The sequence below is a fragment of the Vicugna pacos genome, chromosome 32 (genome assembly GCF_048564905.1).
Source record: "Vicugna pacos chromosome 32, VicPac4, whole genome shotgun sequence".
In the NCBI taxonomy this organism is placed as follows: Eukaryota; Metazoa; Chordata; class Mammalia; order Artiodactyla; family Camelidae; genus Vicugna; species Vicugna pacos.
Window position 1 is genome coordinate 22,735,856 of NC_133018.1, and position 26,493 is coordinate 22,762,348.

The window sequence follows — 26,493 nt, forward strand, 5'->3', positions numbered from 1 at the left end:
TCAAGACCATCGTCTTTTCTTTTCTTTCTTTTTTTCTTTAAGGTACCAGAAATTCTTAAAATATCACCAGAGGGTAACATTTTACAGTTCAACACCGGTGACTTGGCCCTGCCGGTGACGCAGCCCTGGTTCCCCCGGGTGAGCTGTGGTTGCAGTCACTGGGCTGCCAGGGGCGCTTGGGCTGTGAGAGGCGCTGGGCCCACCAGCGGGATGGCCTTAAGGAATATTAGCCTCTCGTTTCCCATCTCAAGATTGTGTAGGAGCTCATAGATACAGAGTGGACTTCGTGTTGCCTGCCTTGTGTTGGTTTCTTGTCCCATCTTTTTATTTATTTGTTTGTTTGTTTATTTTTATTGAAGTATAGGCAGTTTATGATGTTGTGTTAATTTCTGGTGGACAACACAATGTTTCAGTCATATATAGACATACATATATATATTCTCATATTCTTTTCCATTATAGGGACTACAAGATATTGAATATAGTTCCCTGGTCTATGCAGAAGGAACTTGTTGTTTATCTATTTTATATACAGTGGTTAGTATCTGCAAAACTCGAACTCCCAGTTTATTGCTTCACAAGCCCTTTTCCTCCTCTGGTAACCATAAGTATGTTTTCTATGTCTGTGAGTCTGTCTCTGTTTTGTAAATAAGTTCATTTGTGTCTTTATTTTTTTAATCTAAAGATTTCATCTTGCTATCTTTTTTCCCCCTGGGGTGGGGGAGGTAATGAGGTTTATTAATTATAATTATCATTACTTTTAGAGGAGGTACTGGGGATTGAACCCCGAACCTCATGCATGCTAAGCATGCAGTCTGCCACTTGAGCTATACCCTCCCCTCATCTTGCTGTCTTTTTTAAAAAGTCAAGACATCACAGTTTGTGGAAATCCACGTAAGTTGGGTTGATTAAGCTTTTCTGTCACTCAGTTAAAGAGGATGGTCCTCAGCCAGATGGAAGCAGGTAGAGTTCCACTGGGTCTCTGAATCTGGAGTCAGGAATGTACAGGTTCAGCCGGTTCCTAGAACTGCCACATAAACACTCAAAATCTCTCCATTTATCAGAGATGCTGTCTTTCTCAAATGAAGCCTGCCTTAAGTCACAGAAGCCGGAACTCCGTGGACATAATAGGCGCTCAGGGAATTTATTAGTTGTATCAAGGGATTGCTTGCAGAAGGAATAGGGACAGAGCAATTTAAAGGCGTGACCCATCAACCAGAAACAAGGCTAGATTCTCAGTCCATAGAGAGGATTAAGATTAAAAACAACGACTATTTTGGAATATGTATTAGATTATAAAGCTAGTGTTGAAATGCTGTTTCAAAGTATGTTTCAAGATGTAGAACAAGCCGGCATCTGTACCGAACCAGCCACATCCCACATGCCCTACCGTGTCCGTCTCCGCACCTGCCAGAGATCCCACAGGTATGGATTCCCTAAGGAGAATTCAAACTCCTTCTTGTTCATTTATCAACCCATTTGTGTGTGGCTCCTCATTCCTAGAGTGTTAAGAAGATGGAATAACAGTTACTCACCTATGCTCAGAAGCACGTTGAGTGCTTATTTTTGTGTGATGTGTATTTTTAGGTTGAAGTGAGCTGATAGCTAGACTGCCTTCAGGCTTCGTTCCTGGTTCTGCTTAGCAGTTGCCACTAGCATTTGCGAAGGAGTTGGCGGTGGGTGGGGCGGTGTTTTGGACTGACTGAGTGGATCAACATTAACAGTAGAAATGATAAGATCAAGATATACTCAAGATACTTCAATGGCATAAGCCAACTGAAGGCTCAGGACCTTAGTTTTTCTTTCTTTGCAGCAACAGCTGCAACATCGTATGTTTAATTTACAGCACAAAAGAGGAAACAGAGTGAGAGAGAAGAATGCATCATTCACGTGGCAGTGTCGGTGATGCAGCTTGAAGATTTGAATCTAATGTTTCTTCAGAGGTCCTGAGTTCCCATGTGGCTCCTATGATGTAAACAAGTTGGTCATTTTATGATTTATTTTAAGACTCCAGATCCTTCATTCTTCTGTTTTAACTCTTATTATTTTGTACAGTGATGCCCCTGACTGCAAGCCAGCTAATTCATCTAGTGTGCTTAGCTGAAGAAGAATAATCTTTATTGTTACTGGAGTTAGGGGGAAAAAATGGCTGTGATGGGTTTGAACTGTATCCTCTAGTACCTCTGGGTGATTTAAGAATTTCAAGTGTGTTTTCAAGTGTACTTGATTGTTGCCTCTGTGCTGATTTGTAACAGATGCTGTATGGACGATGTGACTCCCATGTTCATATAGTTGAACACAGAGGGGTTGTGGTAGGGAGAGACTCAGAGCACAGCGGAAATAGTGAGAGTGTTATCAAACTCGGGTTTGCCTGCTCGCCGCTCAAAAGCCAGTAATTGAGAGGCAAGTGTCAGTGGAAAGGAAAGGTGCTTTATTCAGAAAAGCTGGCAGTCTAGGGAGAAGGTGGACTCGTGTCCCAGATTCTGAAGATTCTGCTCAGCCATGATGGTTTTTAAAGGGGAAAAGGGGAAACTATCTCAGTTAATCATTAGGGTAAGAGGTCAAACTCCACCGTTTTTCCATTGCATGCACACCAGCTGACTTCTCCCCATCTTCCTTTGGCTGCTCTCTTGCCCGAGTGGCCCGCCTGCAGTTGGAAGCTCTCTTGGCTGCGTGGTTCACCTGCACATTTGCTAAGGAGAAACGAGGAGGAGAGAGCCAGTCATTCTTTAACGCCTTCCTTCTTCGTTCTTACTCTTTCTGATCCAGGATAGACATCAGGAGGTTAGGCAAGGTGTTGTGAACATTCAGTGAAGCCAAAAATTGGAAGTCGGGTTAAGTGTTGCCTGGTGACCTCATCTTGGTGACTGAAGTCTGAGGAACATGGGGAGGAACAAACAGAAGAGGGCAAAGAGCTGCTTACAACAGGGCAGGCGCTGTGGATGTCACTGAAAGGAGCTGGCACTGGGGAATGTTGGGGCTTGGTCTCGAGGCTCAGAAGGCATGATGCCTTGGGCATCCTGCAGGCAAAAAAGAGTGGGGCTGGAGCTGAGGGTGGTAGGAGGGGGGTGGTGCAGGTTGTGAAGGGCACCGTGTGCGAGGCTCAGGCGTTTGGACTTGATCCCAGAGACGCGTTCCGCCGTTAGTCTATTCGGTACGCAGGGCGGATTCGGCTCCATTCGCACGGGGTTGACAGTTGAGCTGGCTGCCCCGAGCCCAAGCCAGTTTGAGGGTTTTGATGGAGGAAGAGACGTGCTTGGATTGGTTGTGTATTCACATACGCACACACTCACGCACCTCAAACAGTTATCAAAGACAATGTGTGCACATGGTAAAGTTATCCAGCAGTGCGAAAGGGTGTGTGACAAGAAGATAAGCTCTCCCCGACCCTGGTCCCTGGTCCCTGGTCCTCTTTAGACAGAATCATTGTTATCAGTTCCTTACATGCCCTTCTAGAGCTGTTCTGGGCGCACACACTGCATGTACACAAAGCAGGCTTCCCTTTGTTCTCTTTTCATTGACAACGTGTCTTGGGGTTCATTCTAAATCACGTCACAGCTATCTGCATTCTTTCCTGGTGGCAGAGCTGGATTGCTTCACCTGGGTGTAAAACTCATCCCCTGCAGGTGCACACTGAGGTCATTACTCTTTCTGCTACTTCAAACACAGCGTCAGTGCTTACACTCGGGTACATGGCTTTGCACTCATGCCCAGGTGTGTCTTTGGAATCAGTTCCTAGAAGCAAAGTTGTTTGGTCACAGAGTTTGTGCAGTTTACATATGCTGGCTCTTGTCCATCAAAGACATTGTGCTGGTTTCCCCAGTATAGGAGTATTTATTGCATGAAGCCTTGGGCAGGCTTTTGGTCTTTGCAAATAGTCTATGTTAAAAAGATGACTGAAGTTGATCACCATTTCTTTTTTCTTTTTTGATCACCATTTCTTGTATTTAAAAGCCCAACTGTATATATACATATATATGTGTGTGTGTGTGTGTGTGTACATATGGACTGTAATTTTATGCTGATCTCTGTTTTTCTAGTGGGTTGTTTCGTTTTTTTCTTGTTGATTTGTAAGAGCTCTTTATGTATTAAGGAATTAGTTTCTTTTCTTTGGTACATGTTGTAGGTTTTTTTTTTCCTCCCAGTTTCTCACTTGCCCTTTGGTTTTGCTCACATTTTTGTTGCCAAGAAAAAAGTTTTTTTTTTCAACCAGGTTTGTATTTTAGATTTATGTTGCAAGGAAGTGAACCAGGAAGAGAAGAGAAAGAAGAGACATATTTGAAAGACATTTTGGTGGTAGAATGGGAAAGCCATGGAGTATTTTTTTTAAGCTATGATAAGGGGCCATTTTTGAATTCTTTATTAAAAACTGACTAACAGATGCCTGGAAACAAACTTTGGACATTGACCGTAATTAAGGGCAGGAGGAGAAAGTGGAATCAAAGAAATAAAGAAGGTGCCTTTTGGTGCAGCAAACGCCATTGCAAGTGGCAGTGTGTGCCGGTGTCTCTCAAGACTGCCACGCCTCCCTGAATTGGCCCTTCCTCCCCCAGCCTTGGTCCCAGCCACGGTCCGAGCCGCGGTCCTGGGATTGGAGACTTTCAGGTGGATCCCCTCCAAAGGGCAATTCAGAGCATAGTTACCGTTAACTTCCGGTTTAAATCGTCTTCTGATCCGATTAAACATTTTAACCGCAGCAGAAGCCTGTGCCTTGTTAATATTTTTTCTCCCATCTTTTTTTTTTCTTTTTCTGTTTATTTTTTTGATAAAGGGACCATCTGGAAGCTGCAGGTCACGAGTGTATTTTGAGAGACGCCTTTGACTTTGAAAGCCCATCCGAAATCGCAAACTTCATCAAGGCTGAGAGCTTGGAGGCGGCCCTGGCTCTTCATCTCTACAGAGGAGGGAGGCTCTTGCGAGGTAAACCCCGTTTCCCTCCAGAGGCCAAGGCCTGGAAATGAGCAACACCAGAAGCGCCGATGATGTCAGCTTAACGCGTGCATGAAGCCGTGTGCGCCGTCTACCTGGTTCAGACGCGGGGGGAGCACAGCCTTCCTGCGGGCGTGCTCTCCTTGCGGCGGCATTTTCTGAAAGGCTGCAACTCGTGCCCGCTGAGAGTGGAGCCGTTTCTCCTGCCTCGACAGCCTCGTTCTGCATGTTTTCCACGCGTGCTCCTTCACTCCAAGTACACTTTTCAGAAGTTAAGAACATTAGGCTCTTTAACACAATGTCGATGTGGGCACGTTCCACTGGTTTATTAATGAGGGAACCACTGAGATGCTAGAGCCAGTTTAAAGAGCTTCTGAGGGACTGGGCGTCGAATAGGAGATTTAATAAAGAGCATGACGGTGGGAGAGGGCAGAGCTCAGCGGTAGAGCGTGTGCCTAGCGTGCACGCGGTCCTGGGTTCAATCCCCGGTCCCTCCATTGAAAAATACGTAAGTAAATAAATAAACTAGTTACCGCCGCAAACGAAACAAACCCAGAATAGGAATGCTAGGGTGGGGTGGCTGGGTTGGCTGCAGAACTGGCTAGCGTTCAGCAGGGCGCTCAGCTATGAGCTTTGGGGTGACTTTCTTCCTCCTGATGTATTATTCGGGGGTTGCTGGAGAAACGGAACAACACACGGATGTCAGTGCGTATCTGTGTGTCCCTTAGCATACATCCGTGCTGTCTGCGCATGCGTCGTGGCGCAGCCAGTGCCTGTGATAGATCTTCCCACACGCACGGTTATGCGTCGCGCATGTGAGACTGGCGAGCCCCGCGGCCTCCCGCCTGCACGCGGGGCGCCAGGAAGGCCGCTGGCTTCATTCAGCCCGAGTCTGAAGGCCTGAGAATTGGGGGTGGGGGGGGTGTAAGTCCCAGTGTGAGTCCGGGAGCCTAGAACCGGGGCGCCGCCGCCGGAGGCGGGAGGGGGCGGGCGCCGCCCCGCTGCCGTCTCCCGCCGGGGCGCGTGGGGAGCGCCCCCTGCCGGCGGCCTTCAGCGCGCAGACGCGCGCGCCGCTTTACCTTGGTGGCGCTGCGATCGCTGCCGCGCGCACTGTCCGTTCAGCCGGTTTCCGGACAAAGCCCAGCGAAGCCGGAGTCGCTTCCACGTCCCCCGGCGCGCGCGGCGCGTCGTTTACCCTCCCACGTAGCTCGGCTCGCTGCTGGGGCCTCCGCTCCGCAGACCAGCGCGGCCGCGGCTCAGAGACACTGAGTAACCAGCGCCAAGTCACCCGTTTTCCGGGTGGAGAACAGACTCTAAGCCAAGGCTGGGCGGCGTCGGAGTCCTGCGTTCTCCCCCGCTACATTAGACTGGACGTATTTGAATGTTTGCTGATTGACTTAATGAACTTGAGGGCTGATCATCTCAATTATTGTTTTCTCAGAGCTTTTAAGCACCTACTTTGATATCCAGTCTGCATATTTCTTTTTTTTTTAATTAAAAAAATTTTTTTAGTGGGAGGAGGTAATTAGGTTTATTTATTTATTTTTGGAGGAGGTGCTGGGGATTGAACCCATGACCTCGTGCACGCTAGTATGTGCTCTGCCACTGAGCTACACCCCCCGCCCCAGCCTACATCCTTCAGGTGTCTGTTTCTTTGTCTTTGGTGGTTTCACCAGAAGACTTTCTGCTGTTTTCTTAGCCCCCTTCAGCTTCTATTAGGGGAAGCTTCCCTCTGTGGCAAAGGCCGTGGGGTTATTTGCTCTGGGGCTTCTGTAACAAGTTACCGCAGGCTACCACCAAGCCAGTGGCTTAGAATAACACCCGTGTACGATCCTTCAGTTGAGGTGTCAGAGAGCTGAAATGGGCCTCACCGGGCTGAAATCAAGACGTTCGCCGGGCTGCGTTCCTTTTTAGGGGGTTCATGTGGTGAATCCACCTCCTTGCCTTTTCCACTGTCTAGAAACACCCACTCTCCTTGTCTCAGGTCCCCTTTCATCCTCAGAATCAGCGATGGCTGGTCCAGCCCTGCTCACGTTCGTCCCCTGCCTTCCTCCCGTATAAGGAGTCCGTGATGACGCTGGGCCCACCTGGATAATCTGGGATCATCTCTCCCGTTTTAGGGTTAGCTGATTTGCAACCTCAATTCCATCTACCTTAATCGCCCTTTCTCCTGGAACATATTCAGAGTTTTGTGGGAATTATGGATGGACGTCTTTGGGAGCCACGGACCTTTCTCCGGTACCCAAAGATTCATGTCTGTCCCACGTGCTAAAATCACTCTCCCATCTCAGCACCCCCCGCCCCTGAGTCTAAAGCCGTTGTAGAAAGTGACTCATCTCTACTAGGTGTGCTTGTCTGTGTCTGGCTGTCTGTCTGTCTGTATTTTTGGGCAAGGTCATGCCTTTCCATAGTAAGAAACACGAACAATATAAAATGTTACAGAGCGAAAAGTGAAGTTTCTCTCCCATCCCAGATATGTCATCTCCTGGGTTTCTTCCCCAGAGACCATGGTAGCCAGGTTTTTGCCTCCCGAATCCTTCCACAGGTGTTCTGTGTCCACAGAAATGCATGCTGATGGCTTTCATACACACATTGTGTCAATCAAAATGCACTCGATCTTCTCACGTTAAAAATTTTTTTCTAAAGTTTTCATCTGAGTTTTTTACTTACAGCCTCTCTGTATCTCTTATGTGTTACTGGTGTGCTTGGTACCTTGTGGCTCAATTCTTAGGAAAAAGATAGAACGGCTCTCCTTGCACGATAGAACATTTCTAAGGTAAATAAAAGATCAGTGCCTTTTCACGTAAGCACTGAAATCTCAGTGGAGGTGGCTTGTTTGGGAAACCAACCCCAGGATGAACTCAAGTGAGATCTGGTCTGTTTAGTGGTTTGCGAGGGCTTTCGTCTCTTTTGAAATTTTCAGTTGACCTTGGATGTCCTTCTGGGGAGCTGTGTCTGATGAGCACACGGCTTGATCTGTGCACGGTCGGAGCCTCAGATGACCGAGCCCGCGACCGAGCCGTCCATCAGCACAGGGCCCTCCGCTCAGCGTAGACGCACTCCGGTGGGAAGTCCTTCTGCACTTGACAAGCTCAGCATCTCTAGTATTTTTGGTTCCGTGTATCTGTGCCCTCCAGGATTTATCACTGCTGCGTTGTGTACTGCGCGTTCCTTGAAGATGCAGGAAAGATCTCTTTCCTCTCCCTGTTACAGTTCCTCGCCGGCACGATGTCTGTTATTATGATCAACAGCAGGTCTAAAGTCAATATGTAACATAACCTAGCATAATATAATATAATGTAATATAATATGATATAACATGAACTCTTTTACTGTCATAAATACCAGTAGTTCAAGATCAACCCATTTCCTAGAAATGATGAGCTTGGCTTTGATAGCTGGTTTTTCATGTGTTAAAACTGAAAGCAAATTGTTTGAAAATTGTCCTGTTTCACGTGATTAACTCCAGGTCGTGTTCATCATAGTGGCACCTAGTCTGTTCAGGAGAGTTGGATACAATGAAACAAACAACAAAACACGGTCCCTATGTTCTGGGAACTTCGGTTTTCGATGTCATTGCTTTGGGATGTTAAGCAAGAGTGGTTTTCAAAGTTAAATTCTGCTTTGTTACTTCCCCTAATTTTGCAGGTCATGGAATTCCATTTGGAGTCATCTTTGGTGGAACTGATTTAAACGAAGATGTTAACCAGGGAGAAAAAAACAAAGTGATGGGGAAAGTCCTTGAGGAAGCCAGGTAATACTTCAGAGAATTTCACAGGAGTTAGGCATTTAACCCTTTTGGATGGAGTTCCTTGAAACCAAAAGATGAGGAAACCAGTAGTTGGGGTGCTTTACGTCTCACCGTATAAAGTCGGTTTCTTTCTGTTTCATTTGTTTCTTTCATTTGGTACATTTTTATTTTGCTGCACATAGTCATTGTAGACCAGTTACTGCACTTGGATAATTCTTGGACCACGGTTAATATTGGACGCACATAACCTTAGAAGGTTCTGCGTGGTGGAGGAGACAGAATTCTTGTTAAGAGTTAATATAAACCCAAGTTTTATTAGCTCACAAGATAGGTGTTGGTCTTGTGCCTTAAAACTAGGCTAGGATGTCATTGCATTTCAGGACCCTACTTCTGCCTGAGGACTTCCCGAACATAAATGTGGCAATACAGTCTTTTTACAATAGGGCGTACTCCGTGTGTGTGTGTGTGTGTGTGTGTGTTTTACAATAAATAAAGGTATTCAAACAGCGTGAGCTTCCCTTGAAAGGTCATCTGTCATATTACGTTTTCTTCTGGCTGTTGTTATATTGTACAAATGTACTGCCTTTAGATTTCTGCAATTTGTAATGCACTGTCTTACAGAAGGAAAAATAATTCTGCTCGGGAGAACCAATATTGGATGAATTCATCATATGATATCACTAGCATTACTTACTGCGTTGTTATTAAAACACACATTGATTTTTAGTTGGGGGTGGGGATTGATTGAAGTCAGCGGGCAGGACAAGTTGCATGAATCCGATTTCTCGCCCAACACAATTCAGCCCACTTTTCTAGAAGACAAATTATTGACCTTCGTCTAGCTTTCTAATGAGTGTTTCATTTTTAATCAGATGATTTTAAAGAGGTGTGCTTTTCCCTGTGAGGTGTATCTTTCAGCCTTTTTAGTACTTAAAACTCTTTTTCCTACATGGTATACAGCGTGCAAACTTAACGTTAGCATCAGCTTTTTTGGCTGATGAATATTATAATAAGCATTTGGTAACTATAAATACCAGAATTAAGTAAGGAGTTCTTGAAATATGTGGAAATTGTTTAGTGAAGCCTCATCGAAGTGCATATGAGAAAAACAGTATTGCCAAACGAATGAGCAAAAGGGGGTTTGTAGGAAATGAAATTGACTGACAGGTGCTCTCACAATTATGAAATCTGTAGCCTGCGACAGGTGAAGCCCTGTGAAATGACTATTTTGTAGGTCAGAAATGGTTGAATGTTGGTAATTTCATATGGTTTTTGAGCTGTGGTGTTACTAAAGATGTTTCTGTTGAACAGAACTGTGTCAAGGGGAGCATGTTTTGAAATGGCAACATTCAAGCAAAAGTGCGGAAGTGGCCACTTGATATTTTCCATAAGAAATGTATTTTAAACGTCTTTATTTTCCCTGAGTCTTTGGGCTGGGAACTCCCCTCAGGGTGATCCGTTAGGTGGGTGCGAAGTCAGGGCCAGTGTTTCTATCGTGCGGAGCCACCATAAAGACCGGGGTATCTGCCGCTCCGGAATAAATGATGTGTCTGACAGAAGTGACGTGGCTAACAGCATGACCCCCAGTTCACCCTCCTGACTCCCGGACCGTTCACACTTGCGCTGTGGAATGGAAACCTTCCTGAGACTCTCATTCTTCCCTGCAGCCTTAAGCCGACGCTGTCGCTCCTGCGGATGCCTCATCTCGGGTCCGGAGTGAGCAGGACGTGATGGTGGGGACAGTTATGTGGGTGGCGGACAGTCCCAGCCAGCCGCTGGGCTCCGACGCACATGGTCAGGTCCCTGCACCTGGGACATTTTCCCGCCCTCTCCCCCTCTCTCCCTGAAACTTGCCTCGCCCTCCCCTGCTTCCTGTTGGAATTGCAGGTGGAGCTGCTCCCTCACTCCCTCGTTCTCTTATTTAATCATATTTAGCAGACATTTTTGCCCGCCTCCTGGGTGCCAGACACCGCAGGGGCTGGGCGGTGGCTGTGACAGATTGATGTGACAGCTCACGCGGGGCTGACATTCTCACGGGAAGACGGATCATGACGCTTGCCAAACGGGCGGATTTAACGTGCCACAGAAGCCGTCCGGGCGGTTGTACTTGTGCATTTGTCCGTGAACGCCGCTGGAGGGGAAAACGCAGTGTCTGTGTCGCTGGCCTGATTCCCTGCTCAGCAGCTCTTCCTGCTTTTGGGGTCTTGCTTTTTTTTTTTGCCCCCTGAGAGTTTGGGGCTGTCAGCTGGTTTGTTCACTGGCCACGTGGGGAGCCCTGATGTCTTGCAGAAGTCCTGGTCGCTGTGTTAGTGCTGGAGAAAAGTAATACTTAACGGTGTCGATCAGGTGTTAGATGAACTAGGGACCGAGAACCGTGGCAGGCGATTTACATGCATGGTGTTACTGGTTTGATTCTTAAGTTTCTCGCTTTTGCAGTTTTGCACGAAGGAAGGTTTCTACTCCATCCTTGGACTTGCTATTTAGTCGCTTTTCATTCCTTGTAATCCTCATTTCTCGACATAAGGTCGACGCCCTCTGATGACAGCGTTTGCATTTCTCGCCAATGTTCTGGGGTCGTGGAGAGCATCTCATAACCGGTGCCAGGAGTCAGACCCTGGCTGGGCTCGGACGGAAGGCCCGATGTGGTCTGTCCTCCTCGCCCACGTTTACTCTACCCCTAGGGGAGGGCCCCTCACTTGTCCCCTAAGCCGGGGGCGTGTGAGTGGCTGTGTCTGGGATGGTGGCCAGTTGTGGGAGAGGGAGGAGGGGAAGAGGGAAGCTTGGAGAAGACACAGGCAGGGGTCACGCCGGGGGGAGCAGTCACCTACAGATGGTTCTTTGCTACAACAGTTGTCACTCCGCTGTTTGTGTAATGGTGATTTTCTGTTTCTGCCACTCCTAGAAGGAGTTCATTAGTTGGAATTCTGCTATAGGGACGAGTTGTCTGTTTGACCCCACTTACTCATTCAGTTATCTGCGTACATCACCATAGACCCAAGGATGTTTATTCAACTCTCTGGGTTACCCATCACTCCTATTGTTTATTTCGGCGCCCAGGTCACCCCAGCGATGGCCGTGGGAGAGGTTTTGAGTTGAGTCCTGCATCCTCTTGACAAGCCCTCACCGTTCTTGGAGCTCTTTCTTACTTTCTGGAGCCATAAGGTGTCCTCGGTTCATTCTGTGTGTATCCAGCCCTGCTTCTGGGGAACAGCCGCTTCTTGGTGAGCGGGGGCATTAACGTTCCTTATCCACGGACATTCAGGAAATCTTGGATACTTCAGCCTTGCCTTCCTTTGGTGAACCTGTTGTCGTGGATGTGAGCGGAGATGAAGTCTAATGGCCAGTGACTCGCGGCACCTTCAGCGTCTTAGCCTGTCTCTCGCGGTTCGTTCGCAAGAGCTGCTTCACGGTCACGGTCGCTGAATTCTGCCCTGATTGTTTCCGTCATTTTTGTTCCCTTTACCAGGTTCGCTGTCGCTTTCACGGAGTCGATGAAGGAAACGGCGCAGACGCAGTGGGTACGTGTTCCCTCCATGGCGTGATTTTGGCCCTGCTGAGCAGGTCGCGGGGTCGGGGGATGGAAGGGGCTCTGTTAGAACCCACAGCGTTCCCGGCGGCCCTGCCCGCTGCGGCCGCGGGGGCGCACAGCGTCTCCCACACGTGGCTGGTTTTTATTTGTGTAGATGCTTTTAAAACGTCACTGATTTTTTTTTTTTTGATGTTCTTATTGAGCAGAAAAAGTAGCCCGTGGCCACCTCTTTCCATGTTTTGTCTGTTTTCCTTCTAAGTGCCCAGATGGGATGCTTTGCAGACGACGCCGTGCGCGGTGCAGCCGCCCGCACACACTGAACGGCAGGTGGCAGGTGCAGTTTCCTGGGTTGGGCTGTTTATTTGAAGAGCTGTAACCAGTAGAGGACTTCGTAGCTCTGCAAGTGAATGCAGTTATTGACTTAAAACAAATTTATTGCAGCTTAGAGGGCAGGTGGAATGAGCTGGTGGGGGCCTGAGAGCTCCGTGGGGAGTTCTCTAAAGCATGGCAGAGCCGGCATCCGCAGAACTAGAGAAACAGCCTGTGGAGAAGGCTGTTTGCCGTGGCGGGGAGCCCTGCAGGTGGCCTGGGTGGACTGCCGCCGGTGCTGGGCCCTGGGGTGCGCCAGCCCAGCGTCATGCACGGCACTGATGGCCGTGGCATCTGTGGGCGTCATTCGTCTTGGTGCATCTGACAGGCTCTACACATTTTTTATATATAGGCTTTCAATTTGTAAAATCTGATGCCTGGAAACGGCTGCACTGGGACAAGGGCAGATGCAGTTTTGGGGAGGGCTTTTCTGGGACTTTACCAAAGCTCGGAGTCCTGTGTGCATGTGAACGTGAAGGTGCACTGTGGCCAGAGAGTGTCCACGCTTATTCCTCATATCAGACTAACCCAGAAGAGAATTGAGGTTACATTTTTCAGTGCAATCTATTTTTCATACACACACACACACACACATATTTAAGGCATTATCTGCTTTAATTTTTGCATTTTTTAGGCTTCATTCCCTTTATTTTTTGCATTTTTTAGGCTTTGTTCGCTTTATTTTTCACACTCTCATATATATTTTAAATCAGCGCAATTGAATGAATGAACCATGGCGAGCTTCCTGGCTCCCAGGTTCACGTTTGTACCATCTGTCCATCTGCCTTCAGGCAGGCAGTCACGTACACCAGTGATTCTCAAAGCAGGGGTCCCCGGGACTCTGTCAGGGCCTCCACAAAGTCAAACCTATTTTCATAATAACGTCCAACCAGTTTTGCCTTTTTCACCGTGTGAAGAGCAACGGGGAGGAAGACGGCTGGTTCCTTAATCCTGGCGAAGGTGGTGGCACCATGTGTGCAAGCAGTCCCGGGCTATTCACCACCACCCACTTGTAGTTAAAAAAAAAAGCCAGTTTCACGTCAGAATGTCTGCGATGAAGCATACAAATTATTCATTTTATTAAATATTAACCTTTGAATACCTTTTTTTTTAAACGTTCTGTGTGACGAAACAGGAAATACAAGGGGGAGGGTATATAGCTCCGTGGTAGAGCACGTGCTTAGCGTGCATGAGGTCCTGGGTTCCATCCCCGGTACTTCCATTTAAAAATAAATAAATAAACCTAATTACCACCCTCCCAAATCTATGTAAATAAAAAAGCTGATTAATACCCCTCCTCTGTCCAACTACTCAGCGAGAGGTGACTCTTCCTTTATGAACCTCAGTCGGAACAGCCTATGGAAGCACACTGACTGGGGCCGCAAATGTGGCAGTGTTCTGCTGTCTTCTGTTACGCCAGGCGTAAAAGAAGGCTTTTACCTGTTGAAGCGTGTTTCTCCTCCATGATTTTTCTCCCCTTTCCCTAACGTCTCAGTCTTATTACTGTCACCTTTGTCCGTAAATCCTTTGTCCCTCCAAAATTGGTAGAGATGTGTTCACTTACTGTATCAGTCATTTTTTGCTGCATAACGAATCACAGGAAACACAGTGTCATAGACTGACATTTACCATTTATTCTTTTTTAAAAATTGAAGTATAGTTGATTCACAATGTCGTGTTAGTTTCTGGTGTACAGCATAGTGATTCAATTATATATATGTATTCCTTTTCATATTCTTTTTCATTATAGGTTACTGCAAGATATTAAATATAGTTCCTTATGCTCTACAGTAGGACTTTGCTGTTTATTTTATGTTTAGTAGGCTAATTTTTTTTATAAGTAAATTTTGGGAGAACTTGAGTAAAGGAATTTATTTTGGGGAGAGGTAGTCAGATTTATTTGCTTATGTATTTAAATGGAGGGGCTGGGGATGGAACCCAGGACCACCCCGCCACTGAGCTACACCCTCCCCCTGAGATGAATTTGTTTTTATAGTTTAAAGTGATGGGAACTGGTTGTTAAACGTGACGATGAACCTGTTACTAAATACAGATTTTTGTACTTTTTTGGGGGGTGGATGATTTTTCGGTAAAGTTCAGCATCATGCCTTTATTTAATTTTTGCAAATAAAAACTATGTAATGAGGAGCATAAAGGTTCATTGTTGAGCCACATTTATGTAATTCTTTCAGATGGCTCTTTTGCAGAGAGACTACTTTCATTTACATGTTCTGAGCAGTGATACAGTTTTTTGAGTAATTAAGCTTCGCTATTTGTTAGCAAACTTCCAGCTTTTGCTTTGAATTCTGTATCCTTTATTTCGGGGAGCAGGCTTGGCTCAGGCAGAAGCGTAGTTAAGTCTTCCTAATGATTATCAAACCAGAACCAAATTCCGGTAATCCCCAGATTAGGAGGATTTATGACCTTTGCTTCTTAACGGCTTTTGTGATTTCTGTGTAGGTAAGTACAGTTTTGAGCATAAAACCTGGCCTAAAACTTGTGTTTTTTTCAAACTCAGCCTGCGTCAGAACACAGACACGCGCAGGCAGGCTCTGGGTACCAGCGCTGTTAACAGAAATAACTGCAACCTCCAAGGGTGAGCTGCGCATGCGACTAAAAATTTTCTGGTGGCCGCATTTTAAACTAAATGGAAACCAGGAAAATCAGTTTTAATAACAGGCTTTATTTAGCCTGCCTCCCGGAGGTTCCTTGGTGCCACGTCTTTGAAATCGAGCGTACATTTTACACTCAGTGGGGGGCACACGCCCGTCCAGACCGGCCCCGTTTCGGGGACTCGGCAGCGCAGCTCTGCAGACACCCCCGGCAAGCAAGGGGGAGAGCCCTGTCGCCAGATTCCTGACCCCCGTGCTCCTCTGCTCTCCAGGGGTGGAAGACGTGTGAACGAAAAGGAAACGAGGGAGGGCTTATTTTGCAAGCCGTGGGCTACTTTCAGCCTCTGGGGAAGCCAGGATGCTCCTTTAGAAACCTTGTTTTGGAGGCTGTTTCCCGTCATCCAGCTTCTCTGGCTGACTCTCCACAAATTAGTTTGGTTGGATTTCGACAACGATGGCTTTATTTTATTCCTTAATTTGAAGCGCCTTTGTTTGGACCCATATCATTTTTTTTTTTTTTAGTGTTGTTTATATCAGCCTCAACTTGATGTCCTTAATTTGATGCCTACTTTGTCGAGGACACCAGCCCAGAGGGCTTTTCAGTCAGGTCTGCCTGCTACGTCGTTAGCATTTATCACTCGAGTTCAACATCCGTCGTGTTTGGGGATAGCACCAGTTTGTTGGTTTTTGATATCAGAACCTTGATTCGGTGTTTTTAGGAATTTGATTCACCCCCACGTGTCTAACTGTGATATATGCACGGTGGAAATGGAAAATTAGTCTAAAGAGAATTTTGATTTCTTCCTAGGGTTTGTAATAGACATGCAGAATGCAAATCCGGGCACTTCTAATGCTAGTTTAGAATGTGGTCTCTAGATTCACCAGACTTTTACTAGAAAATGTAACTGTGTCACCAAAATAATTAAGAAGCGAATTGGGTATACATTTTTCTTAACTGAAGGCTTTCCTCTCTGCAGAGGCAATGACTGAGGTTTAATTTGTCTCCGCTGGGTTCCAAACCCCACAGGCCTATGGAGGAAAATCAAACTGCACTGTTCACATGCTTTTCCTAATAAGTACCCAGCTAAGAGGACTTTCTCTAAATTCAAATATTTGTTTATGAACTGTTTAAAAAAAAACTCCTGAGTTTGAGTAACCGTTGCGTGGCTCAGTTATCAATCAGAAAAGCACAATGAGGGGGACAGGGGCACAGAGTGCATGCTTACCTGGGTTCAGCCCCCCGCAGTACCTCTTCCAAAAATAAAATAAATACATAATTGCCTCTTCCTGCCAAAAAAAGAGAATAAGAAAAAGAAAAGCATAGTGAGAACCAGCAAAGCCCATGAGGGCTCTTCGCCGAGGTGAGTGCCAGGCCAGGCTTCCTGGCGGTGATATTTTATCCTGATTTTGTTTGTTTGTTTCGGAACTTTGGAAAGTTTGAGTCACTGCCTTCCGGGGCCGAATTTACCTGCCTCGCTTTGGCGCCTGTTCAAGAAAAATAACCTTCTGGAAGCAGTTGCGGGAGGCAGGACCTTTTAGAGTGTAATTTTACTTTCATTGTGTACATTTACTCACCAGCATCTTTTTTTTGGGAAACTGACATACAGAAGGCAAGACAGAGCTCACCGGCTGTCACGGGCGCGGCTCGCGGTGCGGGCCAGCCGGAAGGCCGCCGTCGGTGCCAGCGCTCGGCTCGGTGAGCTGCCTGCTGCCTGGTCGCTGCAGCGCGCTGCCCTCTGAACTGCTCCTTGTCTCTCCTTCTTGCCGCACGGTCCCTTGCTTCGTGTCTGATCATCTCTGAAAATCACCTTGCCAGCCGCAGGAGTTTTAAAGGAACCCAAAGGATGTGAAATTCCTCAGTCCCAGAGCACAGGTTGCAAGTTAGCCTCTCCCACGACCTGGGGCACAGGCTGTTGGAAGGATCAGAAACATTGCTTCTAATCCGTCAGAGCGCTAAGACCAAGAACAGTAGGGGACGCTTTTGAATAAAATCAGCGATCATTCCATGTTATTTACTCCATAGATTTAACTGTGAGCATATTTTTAATTCCTCCCAGCAGTTCTCCCATCGGCGTTCCTGTTTCCTGAGTCCCTGGACTCGATCAGGTTAGATGTTACACATTGAGCCCTCGGTTTTGGCCAGGGAGGTTCTAACAGTTTCATTCTGATGGCCTGCTCCACGTCAGAACTGGATCCCAGTTCAGTTTTCAGACCTCCTCCTCCTCTTGTTCGTGGATTTTTTCTTTTTCCTTGAAAAATCTTTCTTTGGTTCAGTTGCAGGAATTCGGTGACAGGGTTGTGCCCCCTCCTTTTTATTTTTGAAAGTTATTTTCTTCCCTGGCTTAAAAAACACATTTCTTAAGAAGAGGGAGAAAATAGATCTGTATCGTCCCGAAAAGGGCCTCATTTCTCTGTGTTTTGTAATGTTCTTTGAGAGCTTTACACTTGCGGGCCGTGATTTTCTTTTAAGTAATTTGTAACTGTTTTAAAAGGACTTAACAAAGACATCATCAGAAGCTGTATTGTGACTTCAAAGCAAGGATGAATGTTTTTGCCACCTGTAGGGGATGGAGTTGTGCATAGATTTCAAAAGTAAAATATATTATAGCTTCCCCTTGCGGCAAGTTTAATTTCGGAAAGTTATATTAATCAAAAAATGGGAAACCTTTTTGTTATTGCTGTCTGTCTGTTATTCCACTATAAAAAAAAAGGCATAAATGAGCTTTGGGGTCTGTTACAAAGTCACGTACATTTATACTCATCTGTGCAACAGATGCACATGCTTTTTAGGTCAAATTAAGTAACGGTCTCACAAAGACGTTGAAAGTGGAGAATCCTCCCTCTCCAGCTTTCCTACAAACACACACACACAAGCCTGCACACGCACACCCACACACACGCAGAGTCTTTTTCATTTAATGGGTCAATGAGCATGTCTTGCAAGGGATATGAGATAAATATATATATATATATAAGGTCTTTGACTCATGCTATTTCAAGGCAAGTGAAACAACAATAAATGTTGAGCAAAGAAAGCTAATTTGTATTTAGAACAGTTTAATATAGAAAATGATTTTCCAAGTCAATAGAGGCCTGCTGGCTTTTGCTAGATTATTTTTTTTCTTTTTACAATGATTAAAAATAACCCAGCTGCAGATTTTTTGTTACTGTGCCTCTTTCCTTGATTTGCTGGGAAAAGAGCATCACATGTCATTCGTGATGTGTTTCGAAAGTCTATATAGGATGTGGTACTTATTTTTTCCAGGGTTGCCACAGATTTTGGGGCAGTCGTGCTCAGAGATGTGTAAAGATCCGCAGATAAATCCAGACGTTTCCACATGGAGTCAATTTACTCTGTTTGTAGAGCTGAGATACTCACTTAATTAGTTTTTGTCTGTGCCCAAAGGGATTTTCTTGGGAGGCGCATTTGAGTTCACGTGTTTCTAGTGAAAACAGTGGTGAGACTGCGAATGCTGTTTTGCTTTGCCTTCACAAATCCAGTTTACATAGAATTATGTTGAGTCTGTTTTTGTCCAATACTCGTGTTACCTTCAGAGTGAAAATGCCATCTGGGTGTGTCTTTGACAGGGCTTCAGTGTCCTTATAGATGCTTTCTGAGCCAATGTTTTAGACTTTGGGCTGTTATAAAGAAGGGGGTTTCTTCTCCTCCCCCTCCTCCCCCTCCATCTCCCCCTCCTCCCCCTCCATCTCCCCCTCCTTCCCCTCCATCTCCCCCTCCTTCCCTCCATCTTCCCCTCCTCCCCTCCATCTCCCCCTCCTCCCCCTCCATCGCCCCCTCCTCCCCTCCATCTCCCCCTCCTCCCCCTCCATCTCCCCCTCCTCCCCTCCATCTTCCCCTCCTCCCCTCCATCTCCCCCTCCTCCCCCTCCATCGCCCCCTCCTCCCCCTCTTCTTCTCTCTCCCCTTCCTTTTTCATCTTCATCTCCTCCTCCTCTCCTTCCTCCTTTCTCCTCCAAAGGGAGGGAGTAGGCGCTCTCTATTCAAGGATTTGTAACCCAAACCACGTTTCTCCAAACTTCCACTTCCAGCTTCAGCACCTGATGTGCATCTGCTGGGCTCTGTCCCTGGCACGTTCTCTGTCTGAGCTTCGTAACTTTTCTTCTAACATAGTAACTGTAAATTTGTAACATTGCAACACGGCTGATTTAAGAGACGTCTTTCTTTGTGCTTCTTACTTTATAGATGCGTGGTACTTTTTAATGGGCGAACCCCCATTAAAAGCGGAGGTAACGCTTTGCTCTTATAAAGTAACTAGTCTCTGAGCGGCTGTGTAGATGATTCTTTGCGATATTTTCCAAGAGAATCTTTTTTTATGGCTTTCATTTCATTTCTAAAAAGCAAAGGTAATGAATCATCAAATTTACTTTTTTTTTTTCTCCCTTCTTTTCAAAAGCCGCATGCTAAGGGTAAGATCTTTGTCCAAAGTCAAGGTAAGACTTTTTAAATATATATATATTTATTTGAAAAAAAAATGAGTCCTTTATCTTTTTAAAGACACATACTGAAACATTTATGAAATGTTTATGAACATGATGTCTGGGATTTATTTAGAAATAGAACAGATACACTTGTATTATTTTCTGACATTAAAGTAAAAGATAAATAGGAAAACATTATAAAAGAATAATTAAAAATGCAGATCACTTAACAGGAGGTACAGATACTGTCAGTAAAGATGGAAAAAGACGGATGGGCCTCTTTGAGTTGAGTTGAGTTGAGCTGGGGGCACCCGGAACCCCCTGCCTCCCTCTGTAGCCCTTCCTGCCCTCCCCCTGTTCTACCCTGGTGGTGGTCCCTTTCCTCGGACCCTTGGGGTCTCCCCAACATAGCTAGTAAACCGCTATAGAAATCGGGGGAGCAGGAGCTCCACGGAACACGTAGCTGGTTCCAGGCTTAGGTCAGAGCCGGTGCTGAGGCCAGGGTCACAAGTTCAGGTCCACCTTACACGTCACATCGTCACGGTTTAAATGCCCTGATGGTTTCAGGGATCCTTTGAGCAGCAGAATCACTCATCAAGTAAACTGTTTCTTGGAGCCCCCGTTTAAAAAAAGACGCACTGACTCAGCATATATCAAAGTGAGGGTGGTGTGCGTGTCAGGGCAGGCCTGGGGCTGCGTCTCGCATTCCTTTGCACGGCCTGGTTTACAGTCAGGGAGGAGGCCGGTGCAGCCGGAAAAACGGGCTTTGATGCCACACGTGGTTTCGACGCAGCCTCTTACCACCTACACACTGGGTCATTGTGGACCCCGATTAACCTCAGGGAAGCTCAGTTTCCAGCCCCATAAACCGGAGGCGTCAGCCTGCTTAACAGGACTTGAAGGTTTCCAGGATGGTGGGGACCACACCTGCCCAGAGTCTGTGCCAGTCTGGGCGGGGTGGGCCCTCCTTAACTAGCTGCCGTTGGCACCGGTCAGTGTGAGGGACCAGCTCAGGAGGGCACTGAGACCGAAGTCACATTCTGTAACATTTCAGATCTTTTCTGCTCTCAAGACAATCTGTTAAATGTTGCCTCTGGATCTTTGAAATCTTTGTTCACCTTTTCAGAGGATTTTAACGTGAAGTCTGTTTGGGAAAGCGGCCCGGATAGCAGGCATTCATGTCTGATTTGGAGAGGGGTGGGGTGAGGAATTTTAAATGCAGACATAATTTCTACGTGGTTTCTATTAGAGTTTAGTTGGTAATGGTTTAGATACCTGGTTTTTTCAGAACTCAAGCGTTCTGTGTCCTGGAGACAGTTTGGCCCTGTACCGGGGGTAGTAGGGTGAACGTGGTGGATGTTTTTCTCCTTGGGACCCGGGGGCTGACTTTAAGCCTCGCGGGCTTGGAGGGGTTAACGGGAACTCAGTGACGCCCTCAGGACGCTGGGGTCTTTCTAAGAAGCGGGCATGAGCCTTCTCTTTTCCTCTTTCCCCAGGAATTTCAACAGTGCCGAACGCCGCCTTTAACTGGAACAGCTTCCTTCGGCGTTCAGGTAGGAGGTGAAATCTTCCGGTAGGATTTTCGCTGAAGTGCGTCTTGTCAGCGAGGCTCAGTTACTTGCTAGGGTCACACTGTTTTGAAGAAGAGTCTGTCAGGGTCTAAGTAGGAGAAGGGGAGGGGCCCGGGCAAGACCAGAACAAAACTCGTCTCTTCCCATCCTCCGAGACCTCGTCGGTGGGCTCATCCCCCGTGAGGAGCCCTGGCTGGGATGCGGGAGGGGCGCGGGAGGGGCGCGGGAGGGGCAGCAGCGCCGGCCTTTCTGATGTTGCTCCTCGGACAGACATCCCAAACGTTTGGCATCATGCGGTGTCTGTTCCTATTAAAGATGTCAAACTCCTGTGTTCAATTTGTGTGACTTCATTAGCTGCACACGTAACAAGTGCCCATGGTTTGAAAAAATAAGAAAATGGGGATCAGAGTAAGAAACAAAATTTTATGTTTATTTATTATTCTTTTTGTCTTTTTAATTTTTTTTGGGGGGGGGAGGAGGTAATTAGGTATCTGTTTATTGATTTATATTGATGGAGATCCTGGAGACTGAACCCAGGACCTCGGGCATGCTCGGCGCACGCTCTACCGCTGAGTGGTACCCTCCCCAAGAAACAAAGTTTTAAACCACTTGAAATCTCAGCATCACAAAGGGACTGCTATTAAGTGTCTCCATGTGATCTTTCAGAACAACTTTGCATATGTATTGATGCTTTTTATGTACTTATAGATCATATCAATATTATAGCTGCATAATTCTGTTACGTATTTTTGGCTCTTAAAATCACCGTATATATTAAATCTATATATATGTAATATTCATAGATTTATTATAAATACATAGCTAGGTATTTGATCTACATTATTTACATTATCTATAAATTATACATAAAATATATATAATATAGATCTGATTTTTTTATGTTTAAATAATACAGGTGTATAAATCATCATATAAAATTATTTTTATTTTATTTTTATGTTTTTCTTTTTTCAGTTTTACTAGGTGGAATTATTACAGTTCAACTGCACATAGACATTTTATTGCACGAAAATACACATATACAGTGTACTCACCATTTTTTTTTTAGTTTACAAAAAAAGACAAAAGTAGTCAAGCTGTGCTTTCTGCTCAACCTGCTTTATTTATTCATCATGTTAGTAACAAAATGAGCCGACTGAAAAATTTTTCTAAGTCAAAGTAAAATGTACATCGAGAGAAATGCAGAGGCTTGAGATGTAAAATTAGATGAGTTCTGACAAGTGGACTGATTGCCTTCCCACCGCTCAGGACAGTTCATTCTTGTGCTTTCCCGCATTTAGTTCCCATCGCTCCGTAAGGGCCCCCCCGTCCCCAGTTCTGTCATCATCCATTAGTTTTTGCCTGTTCCCGAACTTCGTCTGAGTGGATTCATACAGTAAGCACTTTTTGTGTCTGGCTTTCTTTTTTTCTCCACATAACGTTTTTGAGGTTCGTGCATGCACACTGCTGTGTGTAACTGTTGTTCTTTCTTTTTCATTGCCAAGTCGTACTCCACTGCATGCATAGCTCTCCGTCCTCCCACCGGTGGGCTTTGGGTTGCTTTCCTTTCTTAGCTGTTGTGAATAGAACTGCTTTCCACGTGCTTGTGCAAGGATTCTGGTGACACTTTTTCATTAGGGTTGTAAACCATCTGAAATTAATTTTTATGTGTGGTTGGCAGTGGAGATCAAAATTCAGTTTTTTTTCTCTAGGTTTTAGCGTCATCGAAGGCGCTTTTCTTTCTCTGTTGAATTGCTCTGGTTACTTTGCTAAAAATCATCTACTGTACGTGTTCCTCTGTATGTACATGTTTTATATCCACCCTTAACGCCAGTATCGTGCTGTGTTTGCCATAGATTTATGCTGTGTTTAGAAATCAACACTAGTCGACACCTTTGCTTCCGAATTGTTGTAGCTCTTCTAGGTGCTTTGCAGGTGTAAAAATTGAGAATCATCTTGTCAGGTTTTTATAAAATCTCGTTGCATTGACTCTGTAGATCATTTTAAAGAGGACCTGATATCGTGACAATAATTTGTCTTAAAATCTCTGAATCTGATATATCTGTCCATTTGTTTAAGTCTTATTTATCTTCATAATGACTTGTACAGGTCTTTTGTGTTGTTTAAAAAATATTCTTAAGGACTGTATTCTTTTTGATATGCTGTAAAGGTTTTTTTAAGTTTCACTTTTGAATTTCAGTTGTTGCTAGTAGATGGAGATACATTTGATTTTTACACATTGACATTATGTCCTGAAATCTTCTAAGTTTATTAGATCTAATGACCTCGTGTTTTTAACTCCTTTATTGTATTTAAAATTCTATAAACGTGTTCAAGCAGTCCCTTTTGTCAGGCGTTCAGAGTTTTCAAGCACTTTTTGATATGCAGCGATGAAGGTGCTAGGGTTTCAGTTCTTCACATTTTTCACCTGATTGTTTTTCTAGGGCAGTTCCTAAAACCAGAATTACTGGGTTAGATTCTGCATTTAACCAGGGCTTGCATACGTCTGCCGTGAGGGTCCCTTGGAAAGCCGCATCGGTGTGCGTGTGCGTCAGCGATGCAGTGAGGGTACCGTTTTCCCCACATGTAGCGCCTACGTTGTGTTTTATGTGCATGGTACGATCCAAGCAGGGTCATGGCGTTTAAGCACAATTTGGCTGTACGGTATCTGTAAGCATAGAACGTTTAGTTGTCCACACGTGAGGCCCATAAGTTGAAAGCTGTTTGAGGTCATAATTGCCTTACAGGCTTATGGACCCAGTAATTCTGGAAAAGCACCAGAGCAGCTAAAATCGGCTCACTGGATGCCGTCTGAAGCCTAAGAACCCATCTGTGCAAACCTGAGACGTTTCTCCCTCGAGACAGCAACACAGAGGTACCATTAGGGGAGCTGATGCCGCGGGCCCTGCTCTAAACTTCAGAGAGGAGACCGAAGATGCGAAACCATGCCCTGCCCTCAGCAGGCACGAGGACCACCCCAAGCCTGTTTCGGCGCCAAAAACTTCGAACAGAATCTCCGCCACATACTCTATGTCAGCGATAGGTTCCCTTGAAAAGAAAACGTTTCCAAGCATCTGGTTAGAAATAACTTTCCAAGTGTTGCACATCCGTCTCGGCAACAACGTTACCATCTCGGCAACAACGTTACACATGCACACACATGCTGTCGAATTGCTTCTTCACGTCAGGAAGTGGGCGCCGTTGCTCAGAACCAGTTGTGAGGCTATTCTGTCTTCTGTGTATCCCAGGTCACTCCTGCGGTGTCACTAACATTCATGATTTCCAAAAAGCGGGTGATTTGTCACCGAGGTCTGTAGCCTCACAGTTGATCGTTTCATGAGTCTTACTGTTGAGCGATGAACGGACCAGCCAAGAGAGTTAAAAGACTCCTTAGATAACATTCCCCCTGGGGACCGACTTGGCTGCCGTTTCTTCGTGACGTGAGCAGTTAGGCGCCAGAAGTGTATTCAGAACGCGTGGGCTGAGGGGAGCCCCGGCTGGCGCTGCGGGAGCGGACTCTGGGAGATAATGGCTTTCGGGGACGATGCGGGCTCAGTCGGCGTCTCCACGTTTTATGATCGGGCGTCTGTTCTCATTTGTGCGGTCGTTCATCTTTGTTGCATGTCAGACCCCAGAGATGGGCCGTCTTCCTCGCCCGTCCTCTGCCTTTCCCTGGCCTCTGGAGCAGCCTGGGATTGTGATTTGTCACTTCCAGTTTGAGCTGCAGACCGGGAACACGGCAGACGCGGTGAGCCTGATACAGACTGTTAGCGATCAAACGCTCACCCTCTGGATTCTTAGGAACGATTAACCTTGAAATCCAGGGGGGTGGGCGGGGAAGGGCCTCATTTAACACTGTATCAATAGGTGGGGGGTGATCAGTTCCCAGGGTTTATAGCCTCCTTCTCAAGTATCTGATGTCAGTTTTATGAGGCATTGGGTGTCGCAGGAATTCTGAGACCGTAGAGTTTTATCTCGAAGCCCTCGCTAGCTTCATTTAAAACGTTAAGTCAGTCTTGAGCTCGCCGGATTCCACGTTCAAACAGACCAGCCAGGACCAAATACGGGGTAAAGTAGATTGAAGGCACCAAGTGGCATTGTTGTAACTCCACGTGGTGCTTACAGCAGCTCTTCTGATGAGAAGATAGGCGTTTGGGCATCAAGTCAGTCACCTGGTCTTTTGAGTTTCCATGCACATCTTGAAGGTTGTCACGGTTCAGTGATCCATGATTTTTGCTTTTAAATGCCGGTGAATAACGCACCTAAAGAGATGAAGGCTCCCGGGCCGTCCCATCCCCAAGCCCACCGAGAAGGCTTACACTTCCCCCGCTGCCCCTTCTTTTTCTCCCCCCCCCACTTTCGCTCTTTTTCGGTTTTCATTGTCTATTGAATTTTCTCCCTCTGTTTTTTAAAACGTTATTTATTTTTCTAAATGGAAACTCTCATAGGCAAAACTCAGCTGGGACTATTTTCCTTGCTCAGGCTGTTCCTAGGAAAACTCACCTGTTTTCCAGATGGAAAACTCAGACTTTTCAGCTAAAATTCGCTAACTCTCACCACTCGACAGAAGTTCTTGAATCCTTCAGTCCTTGTAACAACACGTTGAAAAAAAATTTAAATAAACAGAGCTCCTGGAATAGAACACGGCGAAGAAAGTGGATTAAATGTGGATTGGGTTTCTATTCCAGAACCAGCTCCTGAGTCACTCACAGGATTCAGGAATGTGCTGCTTCGTCTGTTTGGACCGATGTGGTGCCAGACTGTGAAAACGACACATTTTGTTTTGAAGATAAAAATACCATTCTCCAGGAAGTGGTCCCGTCGGAAAGACACGTGAAGGGGTGTGTTTGTAAGGGATGAGTTCAAACCTTGACTTGTTAATCCTGGATAGTAGAGGAAAAGTAAAGAGAAGAAAAGTAAGTGTCGGGTTAAAAGGAGGAAAAGGGGGAGGGTAACGGGCTCAGTGGTAGCGCGGGTGCTCAGCGTGCGCAAGGTCCTGGGTTCCATCCCCAGTCCCTCCACTGAATAAAAATAAAAAATAGAACGAGGAAATGAAATCCACTAAAAGAAAAATTATGTAAATACCTGCCTCACCTCCAAACCCCTACGGGCCAGCCTGTTTTCGTTCTTTTTTTTAAATCTGAGAATGAAAACAGTGCATTTCCTGAAAGCTGCTCCGGGCCCCGGGGAGCCCGGAGTGGAATTAGCTCAGAATTGATGCCTCAGGGAGGCAGGCCTGAGATCTTGGCTGTTTGATGAGGAGTTTTGAACTATTGTCTTAATTTCCTGAAAA

At 46.0% G+C, this 26,493-nt stretch overlaps 1 protein-coding gene and 1 long non-coding RNA gene across 8 annotated transcripts in view; one reads left to right on the plus strand and one right to left on the minus strand.

The window, feature by feature from the left end:
- GLT1D1 (glycosyltransferase 1 domain containing 1) overlaps positions 1 to 26,493 on the plus strand; it is a 107,734-nt gene that overhangs the window by 10,576 nt on the left and 70,665 nt on the right. For 6 of the 7 annotated variants that reach the window (XM_072953628.1, XM_072953625.1, XM_072953627.1 and 3 more), the window contains exons 2-6: positions 4,772 to 4,920; positions 8,578 to 8,683; positions 12,147 to 12,198; positions 19,605 to 19,641; positions 21,126 to 21,182. In XM_072953628.1, coding sequence (XP_072809729.1) covers positions 4,772 to 4,920; positions 8,578 to 8,683; positions 12,147 to 12,198; positions 19,605 to 19,641; positions 21,126 to 21,182 — 401 coding nt within the window. Of the gene's footprint in view, positions 1 to 4,771; positions 4,921 to 8,577; positions 8,684 to 12,146; positions 12,199 to 16,797; positions 16,841 to 17,058; positions 17,064 to 19,604; positions 19,642 to 21,125; positions 21,183 to 26,493 lie in introns of all 7 variants that reach the window. The other variant, XM_072953629.1, reaches the window with a different exon arrangement.
- Positions 2,411 to 5,117, minus strand: LOC140691015 (uncharacterized). The gene is made up of 2 exons (XR_012066464.1): positions 5,025 to 5,117; positions 2,411 to 2,693 (listed from the first exon to the last, which is right to left on the minus strand). It is a non-coding gene; the product is annotated as an uncharacterized lncRNA (long non-coding RNA).